The sequence below is a fragment of the Engraulis encrasicolus genome, chromosome 14, assembly GCF_034702125.1.
Source record: "Engraulis encrasicolus isolate BLACKSEA-1 chromosome 14, IST_EnEncr_1.0, whole genome shotgun sequence".
NCBI classification, from domain to species: domain Eukaryota; kingdom Metazoa; phylum Chordata; class Actinopteri; order Clupeiformes; family Engraulidae; genus Engraulis; species Engraulis encrasicolus.
Window position 1 is genome coordinate 45,026,873 of NC_085870.1, and position 18,081 is coordinate 45,044,953.

Consider the following 18,081-nt stretch of genomic DNA (forward strand, 5'->3'; position numbering starts at 1 on the left):
CTTCCATACGCATATCATTTAAAAACACCATCTTGGTGTCCTTGAATGGTTTGACCTTGAAAGGTCAATGGTTTTCTATGACTCACTTGACTGCATAAGAGAGATCTCTTCAGTCAGTGTCTATACCCTCTCAAGTGTGTCCAGGTCCAGGATCCTGCGTGTAGGCTAATTGTTCAGAATCCAGTGAAACACCCTGTTTCCTGCCATTGTGCCTGCATCAGAGTAAGATGGTGTCAGCATTTCTGTGCATGCTTGGAATTCGGTGCAAGATTGCAATTCTGCGAGCGTTTTCGTATGAATGTGTTGGTGTAATCCGTGATTGGTATTATGAGTACAACATGATATTACAATGAAGGCACAACGATACTAATGGGTGCGATCAGGTGATCATTTAGTCTATTTAATGCATGGTTTTAAAAAGTTAGCGAACACCAACATCTATGTGTTATGAATTTGTGAGCATAGTGGAACATTATAGTGCATTATAATGACTGAAACTCGGAAGGAGCACAAATTCAATCTAAAGCAGTACAGTAGCTGACTATCATTCATTTAGGCGGCGATCTAAAGAATTAAGGTAAAATAAATGACTTCTTTTTGGAGTTTGGCAACAAAAACATTTCTTAAAAAAAAAAAGATTAGTAGCTGCCGTGGTACTTACAGTAGACTGGCACAGGGTAAGTCTCCATGGAGCAATGTGATGCCTTGCTCAAGGCCACTTTAACCATGGAAGAGACGTTTTTTTTCAACTGCCACAGGAATTAAAGCCTACAACCCTCCAACCCCTAGATCAGATCCCTAACCATCAGGACACAAATCTTTAGTATGTAATAAAACACTGGGACAATGACAAATGATAGTATAAGATAGGATAGGATAGTATAAGAGGGGACTTTAGGGACAGAGTAGCATCCGAGCAGTGTTAATTCATAGCATAAGGCTTTAATTCTACTGCAATGTGTGTATGTAATAGCCTGTTGGAGACTGGCAACTGTTGGAGACGTTTATAGGGTGATTTCCAAGAGATTTTTATGCGAATGCAGATGGCAGACAGCAGACAACAGAGACAGATGGGCATCTGACAGAGATCCAGTATGCGGATGACTAGGGCTATATATAGTAGGTCTACATAAATACAAAAAACCCCACAAATATTTTATAAAAGATTTATTCATGTTCTGAGTTGTTGTCTTTTGATCAGGTTTTGTATTACTCCGCTTTGTATCTGCTGTTTTCACATTTTTAAAAAATGAAAGCAAAAGAATGTCGTCAATATACACCATCTCATCATGAAAATGGATCAGGAAGAAAGACAGCAGAATGCCTCACAGTTCATTTACACACAATGGAAAATGAGGAGCGTCTAATGCTGACAACGGACAATTGGTTTTCAGAGGTGCAGAGGTGAGGCTAAAGACACGCCTTGCAGCTCACGGCCTCTCACAATTAATCAGCTGGGATGAATCCACAAGGTTCGGCTTTGCTACCACTAAGAGTGAAGTGAATTTGATGGCTCTCTTTCTCTCATTGTTTATATTCTAATTAATTGATCCACAGAATATCCAGAAGACAGCTCCATATTGATTAAACGGCATGTTTACCTTGCAATGCATTTTCAGGAGTACCAAAGACCTCTGCTACTCTGTCAGTTCGCAAAGAATTATAAAAGGACCTTGGAGATTTTTTCATGTTTTATGTATGAACCATCATATAAATGTCACTAGTTGGACAAACTGACAGCAGTTGTCCCAAACGGTATTATGCCAGTACAGATCAAAACCACATCTTTTTTCATGTAACAATCTCATATCAACACAGGATGAACTGATAATAGTTTTTTTTCATATGCCACAAAATAATTGCAGATATTTTATGAGAACACACGTTTAAAACCTCTTCGTATTGCAGGTATAGTCACTGATTGATCAGTGACATTTTCAGCGCTGAGGAAAACAAACTTCACCATCAACATAATTCATCAGAAACTACAAACACAAAGTAGCTTACTGTACATTCACAATGGTCCCTGGTTTGTTTGTAGCACAGACATAGGAACCCATTCAAATAATGGAATTTAGAGATACAGTACATTCAATCACTCAAAGGCATCTCTCTCTCTCTCTCTCTCTCTCTATCTCTCTCTCTCTCTCTCTCTCTCTCTCTCTCTCTCTCTCTCTCTCTCTCTCTCTCTCTCTCTCTCTCTCTCTCGCCCTCTCTCTTGGCAGTGTGACTGACTGATAAGCACAAAAAAGGTTGTTAAGATACATCCTGCTAATGTCATATGGTCCCTCATGTAGCCCATATGCTTCACTTTTTTTCTTGACCAAACAAAGGAAAAGAGAAAACGAATTAAGACTGATGACCGAATGCAAACTCCTCAACAGTTAGTCAAAAATCTCTGTATATGGGAATTCAGACAGGAAAATCAAATAGTACAAAGTCCAGTAGTAGCCTACATACAGTCACAGTTTTCAAACATTGGAACACTACTTGCCATCAGTGCTATCACGGTAGTCTATCAATCTTTTTTGTTTGTTTTAATCCATAGCATTTTGGACATCATGTACAATTATTTGTCTGCTCTTTTAAAAGTAGAAATTTCATACATTGTTTTTTAATCTGCACTCTTCTTTTCTGTCATGGCAGACTATTTCTATGAGTGCACCATGGTATGAATGTACCAACAACGCCACTCAGCAATCTTTTTGCTGTTATGGACAGCTGACAAACATCCCATGAGTTAAGATTTCAGAGAAAGGTCCTTCAGTTTTTTTTCTTTGTTTCTGTCCCCATTTTGTCTTATGAATTCTTTTTCCAAGCATATAAGAATGCTTTCATTATATTCACAGTCTCTTGTTCTCTTGTCTCATTCCAATAATACGACTTTCCATTTTTTTCCTTCATAAGAGTACAGTTAGCATATTAGAACAGTTTTTTTCCTGACGCATCATTTCCTTTGTTTCCGTAGCGACTCAGCACACAGAGCAGGTCAGCAGTGACCTTGTACTGTTCCTGCGACCTTGAAAAAAAGAAAAGAAAAAAAAAACACTCTGCCAGTGTTCCGCACCACGAGTTGACCCTTCTTCTCTCCCCCCTTCCTAAGTCTACGCTAGAAACTGAAACAGGGCACCCAAAACAGACGCCCGTGGAGTGTGGCGTGCCGTACCGCATTGGCCTCCTCCGCATCAGCTTATGAATCATTATTACTGGTGCTCTTTTGTCCGGGCGGCTTGTCCTCCAACACCACCCCCAGCACTGTGGAGGCCGTTGTTGGCTGGGCTTGTTATCACTGCTTTGAGAGAGGGCCAAGAGTCCACAGGCAGGCTGCATCTCTGTGGCATTCAGCTTGCCAAGCCTGCTCTGGGCCTCCGTCTCTGTCTCTCTCACTCACTCTGTTTGTGTGTGTCTGTCTCTGTCTGTCTGTGCCTTGTCTTGCTCTCTGGCAAGGCAAAGCCATTCCGATGCACGGCGCACATTGAGGAAGTGTTTCTGTGCGTCTGTGTGGCAGAGGGAGGGAGGGAGGGGGGAATGGGCATTGCAGGGTTTTGTCGGAACACTAAAGGGGTGAAACTGCACTCCTTCCTGCTGTTATCCCATGGTATGGAATAACCGCACACACATATGCACGCACACACACACACACACACACACACACACACACACACACACACACACACACACACACACACACACACACACACACACACACACACACACACACACACACACACACACACACAGACAAACTTATACACATTTCCACACATACATATGTACGCACAAAGACACATGCGCACACACATGCTTATGCACACACACGCACAAATGCAGACATGTGCACGCACACACACACACACACACACACACACACACACACACACACACACACACACACACACACACACACACACACACACACACACACACACACACACACACACACTAAAGGTTTTGCTAAAAGGTTGTCTGTTGCCTATTGTCACAGTATAGATTTGTGTCAAGTGGGACACATTCAGTGGCAATGTAATCGTTTCTACAGTCATTGCTGTTCTTTTGTTCTCTCCGGCCACTGCAGTGTATGAACCAGTAACTGTCATCTCCCTGTTCACACACACACACACACACACACTGCACACATGAAGTACATACTTACACACATACACATATACTGTTGTTCACACACACATATACTTGTACACACGTACTGTACACAGAGACATACATACTGTGCACAAATACACACACACTTTCATCACAAACATCATGCACCTAGAATAAGATAGGTGTGCACGCACACACACACACTGCAGACACACACGCGCGCGTGGACACACACATACACGCACACACACACATGCGTGGACACACACACGTGTGTGGACACACACAGACACACAAACACACACACACTCTCTCTCTCTCTCTCTCTCTCTCTCTCTCTCTCTCTCTCTCTCTCTCTCTTTATTACACCGCTCTTCTGGAGCTGTTGCGACTGAGGCTGGCTGCGCTGGTCTTGCGTGCGAGGGTGGGGGTGCTGGAGGAGGCAGAGGAAGAGGGGGCTCCCATACCACCACCACCAGCGCCTGGAGGGAGAGGGGGCCCAGAGGAGCAGGGCGAGCCCAGGGAAGAGGTGCCGGGGCCAGGGCCAGGGCCAGGGCCGCCGGTGGGGGTGGTGCAGGGCGTGGAGCTCTCGTTGGGGCAGCCGTACTGCAGCAGGATGTCGGCACACTCCTGGCTGCCTGCGCGGCGGGCCAGACACAGGGCCGTCTGACCCTGCATGTCGCGGCTCCGCACGTCGCTGCCATACTGCACAGGAAGAGGAGACACAAGAGATTGAGAAGGACAGGAGAATGTATCTTTAATATAAATGCAATACTGCAACTCACTCATGACAGGTCTACCTGCTTGTGCGCTAAAGCCTCTGCAGATGATCCAGAATGCGGCGGCACGGTTGATTTTCAATCAACCCAAAAGGACCCATGTTACTCCTCTATTTATTGAGTTGCACTGGTTACCGATCGCCGCCCGGATCAAGCACAAGGCATTGACCCTTGCCTACAAAACCATCACAGGATTATCTGAAGGACCTACTAACGCCTTATGTTACTGGAAGAGAACTGCGCTCATCCAGCACAAGCCGTCTGGCTCTGCCATCCAGTCGCTCTAGGTACTCCCAGTCAAGATTGTTCTTCGTTGTGGTACCCAAGTGGTGGAACAGTCTCCCAGAGGCAGCAAGACTGAGCACATCTCTTGCAGCTTTCAAGAAACAACTAAAGACATTCCTCTTTCGAGAGAATCTACTAGACTAATGCTTGAACTGGCCTTGCCCCTGGGCAGACTCCTGACATGATGTTTAGTTTAGTTTAGTTTTGTTTGTGAGCGTGTGTTTGTGTGTGTGTACTCGTTATTTACTCTTTATATTTAAAAAAAAAAACAAAAAACAAAAAAAACACAACTAACCCCTCTTTGCAACTGCACTTGTTGTTCTGTATATCTCCTGTGCACTTTGTATTTGCTTGTGATGTTGGCTTGATTATGTCCTCTTTTGAAAGTCGCTTTGGTTATAAAGCGTCTGCCAAATGCAATGTAATGTAATGTAATAATAAATCTTTAATTTATATCATTTTGAATGACCTGTACAATTACTGTATGTGTTTACTCTAAAGTACACCTTTCACATATTGTAAATGTAATCATATTTGTACTGTATTGGTATTCTTTTCTTCCAGGAGTTGGTATGCATGTATTAACAAAAGGAGAGAGAATATGCACACACATGCAGTAAGGCAGGTGCAGGACCGAAAACTGAACTGAAAAGAAATAACACAGGTCTGATAAAGCTTTTTTCCACATGGAACCCGGCTGTGCCATGTCGTGTCGAGCTGAGTGGTGCTGTTAAACCAGCCCGGTTTGTGTTTCCATTACAAACCGTGTTACCCGGAGTATAGTATGTTAGAGGTACGTTTTTGGTAACCTGACTCTCGCGCAGATGGATTGTCATCCATCTGGAATTTTGGTGGTAACCTTGCTGTTCTAGCTCGAACGTGATTGGAGAAATTAGGTAACAGTGACGTACTACTTCAACCAATCACATCGAAACGGGCCGTGACGTAGTTGTCTGCGACGCGCGATAGAAGCCACAACAGAGCAGTTAGCATGTTGACAGTAGTTCCAGTCCAGCTAGCATAATAGTGGATCATTGGTGGCGTTTGAACGGCAAGCCGCCTGTGGTATGCCACCTGTGTCCGACATCGGACCACTGACGGTTACAAAACACACAAGGCATCGGTGGATTTTGGTTGGCAATCCGACATAGTGCACGAGTACTCTGCAGGGTCCAAACAGCGGCATGCTACCTGACAATCCACCTACGTGAGAGCCAGGTTACATGCTACCAGCCCCTAGCACCAAGGAGGACCGGCTACTCATTTGGTGCCAGCATCGTTTGCATCAGATAAATCACAACAAAGATATGGTAAGTTAGATGTCTTGAAATGGCTATATTTTCTTTTAGTGAACACATCACGGGCATGGGTTTGTCCGTTTCTGACGGGGTGATAAATATTGCAGACAAAATGGACGTCTGCTTGCCTGCACAACCAATGTGACATATATTGATGAATAAAACTTAATCAAGTATGTGTATTTCGCTGAAAATGATTGACCAGCGATAAAATGTTATTCAGACAAAATTGCCAGCCATATGAAAACAATGCAGCCTCAACAGCATGCAGTTGCTACTAGCATTATTGGTTGTGTTCTGGTCACCGTTAGGCATGCCAATTTACCCATGATAATACAGTAAATCGTTTACAGTCCCATACGTTTTGTATATCCTACCATGAGAGAAATATACACCAGGATTGCATTAACTACTCCCGGTGTGCACGATTAACTTCGGGTCTGATTAACTTGGATGGCATAAAGAGCTGTTCACGTCAGACGAGACAGGATGGGGCGTCTTAAGTTCTATTATACACTTTGGAAACTGCATTACGGTTCGACGAGAGGACCATGCCGTCGCACTTTTGCCGTTGTTATTGTGCGCGATTGTATTCTCAAACACTTCAGCTGTGGTCAATTCAAATAGTCGATTCGTGAGTGTGCTAAGCACTTCGATAAGTTGTAGGTGACCATCCCTAGTTGATCGGACGACCCAAAGTTAATCGTGCTCACCGTCATAAGCTGGGACACACACACACACACACACAGACGCTGTGCCATTGTTAATTGATCAATGGTGATGTCTTTTCTCTCTCTCTCTCTCCATTATTAGGTGACCCAAGACCCACGGTTATATAAGGTATGTCTGATTTATTACATCCATTGCTAGGTCAAAGGCAAAGAGTACATTACTGAAGCAAGCAAAGCCGTATTGTTAAGGGGTGTAAAACCCATTTGTGTAAACAATTAGTTTTTTTCATCAGGGTGGGGATGTGAAATGACTGAGAACCTATTATCAAGGTAAATAGGACCCTTGTGACTCAACCTGTACCTGTGGCCTCGGAAGGTATCCAATGTTACAGGTTTGAATTCTTAGTAAGAGTAACTGAAAAGTATATGTGCTGTCCTGCACCACTATCCACCTAAACCTACATTAATTTCTCAAGAGACTGTACTCCTCATAACATTACAGTTGACAGACGCTTTTGATCAAAGTGATGTACAAGGGCAGTAATGCAACATGTGGGTGGAAAATACTCTGTACACAGAGTAAGTAGCATACCCTGTTGTTAATGAACTTTAAGTCACCTAGAAATATTTTAAAATGTGTTGCAATCAATTCCCGTGTTTTTGTTCAAAACCTTGTATGTAGCCACAATTGTCACACATAACCTTCTGAAATGTTTGTCTAATATACTTCTATACTTCCTTGGTCTGTGTCTGAAGCCAGGAGGTGTATGAAGAAACGACAGCATAGAGGACCCAGCACATCCCCTCACAGATTCCATGCCTTTCAAAATATTAGAACAAGATTTCAAGGCATTTTCCTTAAAGAACTTGCAACATTTCAGGAGTGCGTCACCATTTGGGTTTTCATTTTGTACAATACATCACCTAACACCAAGAACGCTACATTTTGTAAGCTATGTTTCTTGCATTGCCAGTAACCAATATTTAAAAGAAAAAAATGTGTATACTGTATATAAATTGATATCTTATTTGTCATTATTTACACTTTCATTACTGTACATTGAAAAAAATTAGACAGTGTTTTCTTTTCACAATAAAATTGTATTTACATATGTTCCAATTACTTGTGTACACCATTATTTACACCATTTGTTCAATATTCGGTTCGATATTGTGACAAGATTCCACTTCTTTGTTCCTAATGGATGATGGTTAGATTCTGAACTAATGCTGTGTTACATGTTCCATTATGTCTATGAATCTGTCATTAGGGAGAGTCAGTCACAAAAAGCCTCGCTCACAACCAGTAGCATGAAGTACCTTAAAACCATAGGTTGTTTTGTAAATGATGTCAAATGTAAGGACTGTTTGTTGACTGCTGCCTCATTAGGCTTTGTCCAAACCCAGAGCAGACAGTCTCGTTAATGAAAGTGGCACATCTGGTATTTAAGTACACATGTTCTGTACAGCTGTCAGCAGACCATGATAACATTTCCAACTCTTCAGTAATGTCTAGATCTTGGTGGAGTAGTGTAGTGTAGATTCTATACACATGTGGTTGTACAGGCGCATTTTGAAACAGGCTCAACACAGAAGACCAAAGAAATGGAATTGTGGTAGGTGCAACACGTATGACCTGGCTGGCTCCACACTTGTGGTGCACATGCTCTGTGCCAGCCATTACTGAACTCACTGTCTTGTCTACCTAGAGTGTTCATTTGATGGTTTACAACAGTACAAGTGAGGGAAGAGCCTAATTCAATTTCCACTGTACATGTGTAGCAGCTGGATGACCCGGTCTGTGATGACAATCCCAGCAGACGCTGCCAACTCCATGACTTGCCTACCTGAAAACAACACACATAATATTAAAATAGAATCTGCAAACAAGGCAACTGTAATTCTAAAGACTCTATAGGACTAGTATCTGCATTTGAATTCATACCTATTTAAGGCTAAGACCTGAACAGCAGTAGGCTACTATTACTTAGTTTTAAATTTACTGCTGACAGAAAGGGAGACTTGGGGTTGCCAGTAGCTGGTGAGTGACAGGCCTCACCCTGTTTTTATTCCAGTACCCTCTTGTGTAAAATTCTGTTTCACACGAAGTAGGTCTCTTAACCATGCAAAATCTGTGATTACTTTAGTCTTTACCATCGAAACAGGTTAACAAACTAGGGCAGAAAAGTGAAAAGGGGAAAGCCCACAGACCTATACCAATATGTATAGGTCTGTGGGGAAGCCATCCTGGTGAGTTTGAAGTCAGAATGTCGTCGTGAAATAAACATTCCATCTCTCACATGCTGACGTTTTGGGACATGCTGCATTGGCAGCGATCACGGGGATAGTACATTTAATTTAACACGAACTTAGCATAAACAAATTGGTCTGAATGCGACATCTTGGCATACTATTATGATCAACAGCACTCAGTCACCATAGCATGCGAGGTCTGGAAATGAGGCTTGTACAATATTGAATTACCGGCACTATGGGGGCATTCACAGTTGTAGCCTACCATGTCAGTCATTGTTTCACACACATCAAAAACACGTTAGAAACAACCAAGAGGTTTTCACTCACCATTTATATGTGGCATGGACCTCGACTAAAATCCCCACTTAAAGTTGGTCTTGTAAACAGTTGAAGACTGAACATCGCTGCGCTCTGCTCATTCTCCTTCAGTGGATCATTGGAAGAAGAGCGAGAACGTTCTTGCCACCAACTAATTCCTTGTTTTCTGTTCCTCTCTCAAAGAATGAATGTTTGGTAGTTTTGATAACACTTGAAATCGCGGAGTTCATACAGTATGCAGGCCGCCGTTGTTGTGCTAGCCACACTGACTGAGGGGTGTGCTAGCAGCACTACAGTGATGTCGCGCAAGATGCTACGTCATACCCGTCAACGCCTCACTCCACGATGATTGACATTGACATTATCCAATGGTCGGGGCACGTTTATTTTCTACTCGAGGACTTCGGGCTCGACAAGGCTGAACCAGACCCCTGTGCGAGCTCACGAAGTGTAACGAAGATGCACGAAGCACTAGGGGTCTCGCGAGAGCCAGGCTACGTTTTTGACATAGTCATGTAACATTACTTTACATAAACTAATTGACTTGACGTTAGGCTGACAGATATCTGATCTATCCAAGTAGGCTATAAATAGTTTCAGCAACATCATATTTGGTTGATTTTGGCCTTCGATTTTAAAGTCAAAGTAATACAGTGTCAAACTAGGGATTCTGGGTAGTAGGCAGCCAAAGACCCGCACAGCTCGGTTCAGCCGGCCAAAAAGACGAGGGCTGGTTTTCGAGCTGTGTTGTGCTCTGTCGGGCCGTGCCACTGCCTCTGTAATGGAAAGGCAAGAAATGGTGGCCGAGTCATGCTGTGTCGAGCTACAGTATACCTGGTAGAAAACATGCAGTGGAAAAGGGCCTTTAGACACTCTCAAACATGACTTTACTAGGACAAAGGTTTAGACATCTTGTCCTAAAATAAAAATGCCAAAAGTCCTCCATCAAAATAATGGCAAGAAGTACAAGATTTTGAGGTAGAAATACCGTGCCAGGAGCATTGACCAGTGTGTGTTAACTTTTTGTCATGTCTTTTCATGAATGTAATAACACTATTCAGCAGTCCTTTGCCATTACTGACAGCTATCAAGCAGAACATTCAACGAGGAAAGACTTTAGACAAAGGTTGCTTTTCTCAATTTATTGTGCGGAGGACAAGGAAAGCGATGAAGAGTGGTGGAACATGAAAAAATAGTGGAAAAAAACCACAAGTGACATAAACTTGAAGACAAGGAGAGCACTAGAGAGAGAAAGACAGGGAGAGAGGAAGAGGGAGAGAGAAGAAAAGCAAGTGATTGAAATTGAGGAGGGGTTGGAGGTTGTGGAACAAAGGAGAGGAATGATGTTGAGCTGAAGAGAGCTGAATTTCAAGAGGCGGCCATAAAGCACGGCAGTGTGACATTTTAATGGCCAGAGGAGAGAGGGAGAGAGCCTCTGCAGGATACCACACACACACACAGGCATGCACAAAAGATGTGCACACTTACAGGCACACACACACACACACACACTCGCATCCACAGTCACACACACATGCACACACATGCGCGTAGACACATACACACATACACCCAGTACATGCATGAACAAAGGACGTGCACATTTACAGGCACAGAGATACACTCACATCCACAGTCACACACACGCACGTACGCATGCACACACACATACGTGCACAGACACATACACACACACACCCAGTACATGCATACACAAAAGACTTGCACATTTATAGGCACACAGACACACTTGCATCCACAGTCACACACACACATGCACATATACACACATGCAGACCGACACATACACACACACACACCAGGTACATGCATGCAGTGCACAGAAGACATGCATGACAGCATTCACACATGTACACACACGTGCACACACACAGACACTGACGCACACACACACACACACACACACACACACACACACACACACACACACACACACACACACACACACACACACACACACACACACAGAGAGCGAGAGAGAAGGTGTTTGAAAGGCTATGGGTGAAAAAATGAAGACAGCATTCACACATGTACACACACGTGCACACACACACACACACACACACACACACACACACACACACACACACACACACACACACACACACACACACACACACACACACACACACACACACACACACATACAGAGAGCGAGAGAGAAGGTGTTTGAAAGGCTATGGGTGAAAAAATGCTAAAGAGGCGGATTTATTTGATAGAATTGGATTGATTTTTTTTTTACCAAGTACGTGATACACTACTACCCAATATTTCTCTGAGGGGAGGTGAAACCTTGGTCCACTTCCCACCACAAAACAAAAGAGGGCGTTACTGATACCCATCATTGAGCAGCAAAAAGAAGAAGAAGAAGAAGAAGAAGAAGAAGAAGAAGAAGAAGAAGAAGAAGAAGAAGAAGAAGAAGAAGAGGAGGAAGAAGAAGAGGAAGAAGAAGAAAAAAAGAAGGGGGAGGAGGAGGAGGAGGAGGAGGAGGAGGAGATCGAGAAGATACCCGTTAATGATACCCAACATTAAACAACACAAAGAAGAAGAGGAAGAAGAGGAGGAAGAAGAAGAAAAAGAAGGAGGAGGAGGAGGAGAAGAAGAAGAAAAACAAGAAGAACAGGAACAGGAACAAGAAGAAGAAGCTTGATAAGGAGCCTCACCCAGACCAGCAGCTGGGTCATGACGATGTCGGCCAGCTGGCAGGCGGCGTGCAGGGCGGTGGTGCGAGATGGAGGCTGCTGCTGCTGATGCTGCTGGCCGGTGCCGTTGCTATGGTGCCCCATCCCCACCACGGTGAACACCGGCGCGTTGATCTCCTCCTTGGAGCTGTGGGCCAGCAGCAGCAGGAGACGGGGCAGGTCCCTGTCCATCACCGCCCTCAGGAGGCGGGACGACAGCGAGCCCTCCAATCCCTCGCTGCCGGCGCTGGAGAGGGGCGCCACAAACATCCGCTGCTCGTACTTGGCCCGGATCCACGACTCACGTTCCTCTCTGGGGGCCACAGGGAGATGACAGGAAGTTAGCGTCAACATGAGTTCTCATTTTTTGTTTTCCGTTGCCTGAATGACCCTGGCTGCGCACAACTCAGCCACTGATTTTTGGAAACCGCTGTCGGTCAAAAAATGTGCTATGTGGTTGGCTGCCAGTGTCTTGCCCCTCCTCACAACACCGTGTTTATAAACAAAAAAAACATGTATGCGATGTACTGGTATAATATAAAATATACATACAACATACTGTTGTTATTGGACAGGTTGGGAGTAATAGTAGCAGCAATAAGCGGTAAGTGATGGTTATGTGAAAATTTGTGCAGAACTAATTATCTAGTGGTTTTAATTACAACAGAGTAGAGTAGTGTAGAGTACAGTAGAGTATCATTTATTAATCCAGAGGGAAATTAAGGTGTCCAGTAGCATACATACGTAAATACAGAAACCTCAAACATTACATTATTATTGTACATATATTCACAAAGACAGATCTTCTCTCTCTCTCTCTCTCTCTCTCTCTCTCTCTCTCTCTCTCTCTCTCTCTCTCTCTCTCTCTCTCTCTCTCTCTCTCTCTCTCTCTCTCTCTCTCTCTCTCTCTCTCTCTCTCTCTCTCTCTTTCACACACACACACACACACACACACACACACACACACACACACACACACACACACACACACACACACACACACACACACACACACACACACACACACACACACAATGCAACCTTATTGTAATTCTTTTTGGCATTCTAGTCTTACTGTATATGCTAGACTGAAAAAGTGTTAGCTAACTATCTATACACAAGTATGTATATGACAGACTGATATAATATAATATAATATAATATGATATAATATAATATAATATAATATAATATAATATAATATATAATAACATTAAAATATGTAGCATATTCCCCCATGATGTTTATGCATGTGAGTGGGCGTAGGTTGGCTATGAGTCTGCTGTTAGTGTAAGAGTGAAGCGTAGGGTACTCTACTACTCTACTCTACTTTACACCGCTCCCAGACAAGCAGCTCCCATTAGGAATGAGCACTGTGGCATGATATTAAAAGGCCATTAAGTGGCTGAAGAGGAACGACTGCATCACACAGCAGAGCGTTCATCCATCCTGTGAAGGGATTCATCGGTCCAGGGCCTACATTGCACTACACACACACACACACACACACACACACACACACACACACACACACACACACACACACACACACACACACACACACACACACACACACACACACACACACACACACACACACACACACACACGCAAACACACACACTGTACATTTGCTGCATTGCACTCACATACATTTACATTGCAGATATCAATTACTCGTCACTGAGGCCACTCCAGTGACCACCACATATAATAGAAACATTAGCCTTAAACGCTAGGCTGGCTTTTTGCCCCACTGTCAGACATATCCCAATGTATTATGGCTGTTGTATATGAGAGCATGCCATTGTATGTAGCCCAATATCATTATCCTAAATAACAACATGAGCTGGAGCAGATTTATATTTGCCATTTCGTAACTAGCAGTGAATGTATGTTTGGGTAATTGGGAGGAAACTGGTAATTGTGAAGTAAATACTGTACATGTAGGCTATTTGATCCTGTCTGAGGCAAGTGCTTGCGTAAAAGCTGCTGATAAGTATCGGACTAATCTAATCTGGTAATTATGGTCGGCCATCCCTTGTGAATGCATGGGATATTAAAAAAGCCTGAAGCCTAGATTGGAATACATGCACCAAATAACTACACCACACAGATCAGATATAGCAGCCGCACTCTGCTTTAAAAGTAAGATGGGAAAAAAGTGGAAGAGTCTGTCACTGGGGTGCATTATGTGCATGTACTCTTTCTTAAACAAACATTTCATTTCCATAAACCTTGATTGCAGCAAGTACTGCTTAATGAAAGGAGAATGATAAGGGATGCTTAAAGAGATGTGCATAAAGATCGTCGAGGACTCAGACTATGGGAGAGGCAGACCAAACCTATAGGTACACTGTAACAAATAGCTGTTTATTTACGGCAATTCTGCAACAGCATTCTACTGTTTTTCGAAAAAACAGACAACTACTGTGAAAATATTACTTTGAGTCACATATTGAGCATAAACAGTAAGTACTGCACAATAGCAGTATTCGCAGTTGTGGAAAAAACTAGAGATGCACCGGATCCTGATTTTTATAATCCTGCCGGATACCAGATCCACTACCAAGATCCTGCCGGATCCGGAACCGGATACCGGATCCTACAAAAGGGTTGAAACATATAGTCTACTCGCACACGTGGGCCCTTTTTATTACGTTGGCGCAAACTATTTTTTAGACTCATTGGCTTATTGCCACACTGCCTGCAATAGCCGCTTCCAAAGGGATTTCACTCCATGCAGTGATAGGGGTTGTGAAAGACTGAAAAGCCTAGGCTAGACATGCACCAGACCCTGATTTTTAGGTAACATGCCGGATACCGGATCCACTGCTTAAGATCCTGCCGGACCCGGACCCTGTGAAAAACTCTATTATCCTGACGGAACCGGAACCGGATCCGGTGCATCTCTAGAAAATAACAAGTTATTTTAGGCAGCACCATTGAAACCCATTCATCCTCCACTTGTCCGTGATCACCATCAAACTTCAATACCACCTGAAGAACTGAAGTCATTCTGACTGGTTAAAGATTATCTGATACTATCAAGCATGATGAAACAATTTCTAAGGAAACTACAATACTTAAAAAGTGCTTGATGCAGCAAAGTGTGAGTAGCACATGCATTTTGATAGTGATGAAAGTGTGAATGGCTGAAACATTTGAAGAACTTGTAACACTCTTGCAACAAGCAGCCCCATCTAAACCAATCTGCTAATCAGTGCCTGGCCTCACCTGAGTAGGGCTGTTATGCCATTATTCAATTACGGGCGTCACCTGCCAAGGGCCTGATGACTCTGGTCACATGGTACTCTTGCACCTGTATATAAATCTGGACTATCAACACTTTAGTTGCTTGCCTGCCTGCTGGCTGGCTGGCCTGCATGGCACAGCATAGCACTTGCTTGCCTACAAGCTTGCTTACATGCTTGCACACTTTCCTCTTTGTGAAAGCTTGCTGTATGTGGCATCATTTGTGGCATTGTTGCATATAATGTGCCTGCTGCAAATTAGGCATTGCTTTGAGAGCTAGCGTGTAGTGCTGCTTGTTTGCTGTGCTACTTGGTGTAAAATATTTTTTTAAAGACTGACCAATGCTATATTCATCATTGGCTCATCAAGAGATACAGTAAAAAGCCCACCTTGCACACTATCATTGTAACATAGCACTGTGTACTCTGAAATTTTATTCATGCCCACACTTTCAAAGGACCACCGCAAACCATTTTCTCAATACAGCATAGCGCCATAGTATCATGCTCAAGGCACTCCAGTCATGGTGAACGATGGGAGGGTGGGGTGGTAACATGGCCAGGGTACCAGAGTTATGGAGAATGATGGGTGGGGTGGGAAGTTGCCATGGCCATATTCATGAATACAACTATGACCCAGTATTTGCCTGTCATCACACAGTACTATTCAACTTTTTAACTGAAATGTACTGTTATTTTTCTGTAGAGTACTGTTATTTAACAGTTCAATTGCTGCTGAAAAAAATTTATATACTGTGATGCATTAAACAGCAATGAGCTGTATTTGATTTTTGGTGTGAAATAACAGTAGAATTACAGGTAAATATAATTGCCAGTAACTGCCGTTATTTTGCAGGGAAATTTTCTTAGAGTGTAGGCTATGTCATGATCTGGACCATATGTTCTGTGTTTTCGTCTTGATCTCTCTGTCCATGTTCCCCCCTTGTGCCATGTTCGTAGCCTATTTTGGCTTCCTTGTGCCTTTGTTTACATTTCAGTTCTGTCACTTTCTCTGTCCATACGTATAAACGGGCATCCGGGTACTTTGCTCATGATCGTGAGTTGTTTTACAGACTAAAATAAACCACCATTAAGGTTAAGCAGAACAAATGCCTGCCATAATACATACTTTTAAGGGCCCTTCTGACAACCATGAAACATGCAGTAAGTGGTGTGGATGTTGCCCTTTTGTGTTATCAATTGTTTTACAGAGACATAATGTGCTGTGTGCTGACAGTGGTTTGCAAACAGTAAAGGATTGCATGGGCCATAAGGACACTGTGGTTAAACCACAATACACAGAGCAATTTGGGGTATCTAACAGAAAAGATTTCTATCTCACTGATTTGCACTTTTTAATATTTTAATGGCACAATTAAATTCTTCAAGTGCAGCACACGATGTGTGTAATGTGCACTGGGCCTTGTTAGCAGACTTCAGCTGGCCTCTGCAAACTTAATACAAATCCCCAATCCCCAAAACTGAGCTCTTCCTTCGCAACCAGCAGAGTGTACTCACCAACCTAAAAATGGTGTGCGCTCAGCTCCAGTAACATTGTTATGGTTTGTTTTTTTTCACAAGCAAAGATACAGGAAAGACCATTTGTCTCTCCTGTAATGCTTTGCAGCTGGCAATGTTTTTATTATAGCACATTGTTGGTAAGCACCAAAGACATTAGACATTTCTTTACCGACATCATCTGTCTCTTGTGAGGAAAAAAAGGAAATCTAATTATGAGGCAAGATGAAGATGCTAGAGACTTTAAAATGAAAGCTCCTCCATAACAGCGAGATGCTAAACTCACCCCTGGTTTCAGGGCTAATGCATTCTGTTCCTGGGTTTCATATTGCCATGAAACCAGGCTGTTACACATTATGATTCATTTTATAAAAGCTCCCATGATAGTGGTGAGTGACATAAGCATCATTTTATTTCATGATATGACTTTTTTTTTAATGTCCTGGTAAGACTGCTTTGGCCTTTGTACAAACTTCCCACATGTCACATTCATTCAATTTTATTTGTTTTCATTCACTCAATTGCTCTATGTCTAACCCTAATTCTCAAATTCCTGATAAGTTGGCACTGAGAGTGTGGTGTTTGGACGTGGGCTTGTGGTGGAGAAAAGTGTGCTAAGTGTAGTGTAATGTGTTGTAAGCTGTTACTGACTGTGTGGCATTTGGAGTGAGCTGTAATGTAATACAAGTTGTTAATGGTGTGGGCTTGTGGCATTGTGTAATGTAATGTAATGTAATGTAGTATAATGTAATGTAGTGTAATGTAATGTAATGTAAGCTGCTACTGACCGTGTGATGTCAGACATGGGCTTGTAGCGGCCTTGTGTATATAAGAGCAGTGTAATATATTGTGATGTAATGTAAGTTACTAACCGTGTGGCGTTGAGTGTGGACTTGTAG

General features: G+C 43.0%; 1 protein-coding gene across 2 annotated transcripts in view; it reads right to left on the reverse strand.

Moving 5' to 3' along the window:
- Positions 1-3,967: 3,967 nt before the first annotated feature.
- Positions 3,968-18,081, reverse strand: part of LOC134462712 (arf-GAP with GTPase, ANK repeat and PH domain-containing protein 1-like) — a 69,389-nt gene continuing 55,275 nt past the window's right edge. For both annotated transcript variants that reach the window (XM_063215886.1, XM_063215885.1), the window contains exons 17-18: positions 12,393-12,723; positions 3,968-4,806 (exon numbers count right to left, since the gene is read on the reverse strand). In XM_063215886.1, the coding sequence (XP_063071956.1) occupies positions 4,465-4,806; positions 12,393-12,723 (673 nt within the window). In that variant the 3' untranslated portion in view covers positions 3,968-4,464. The remainder of the gene's footprint in view (positions 4,807-12,392; positions 12,724-18,081) is intronic.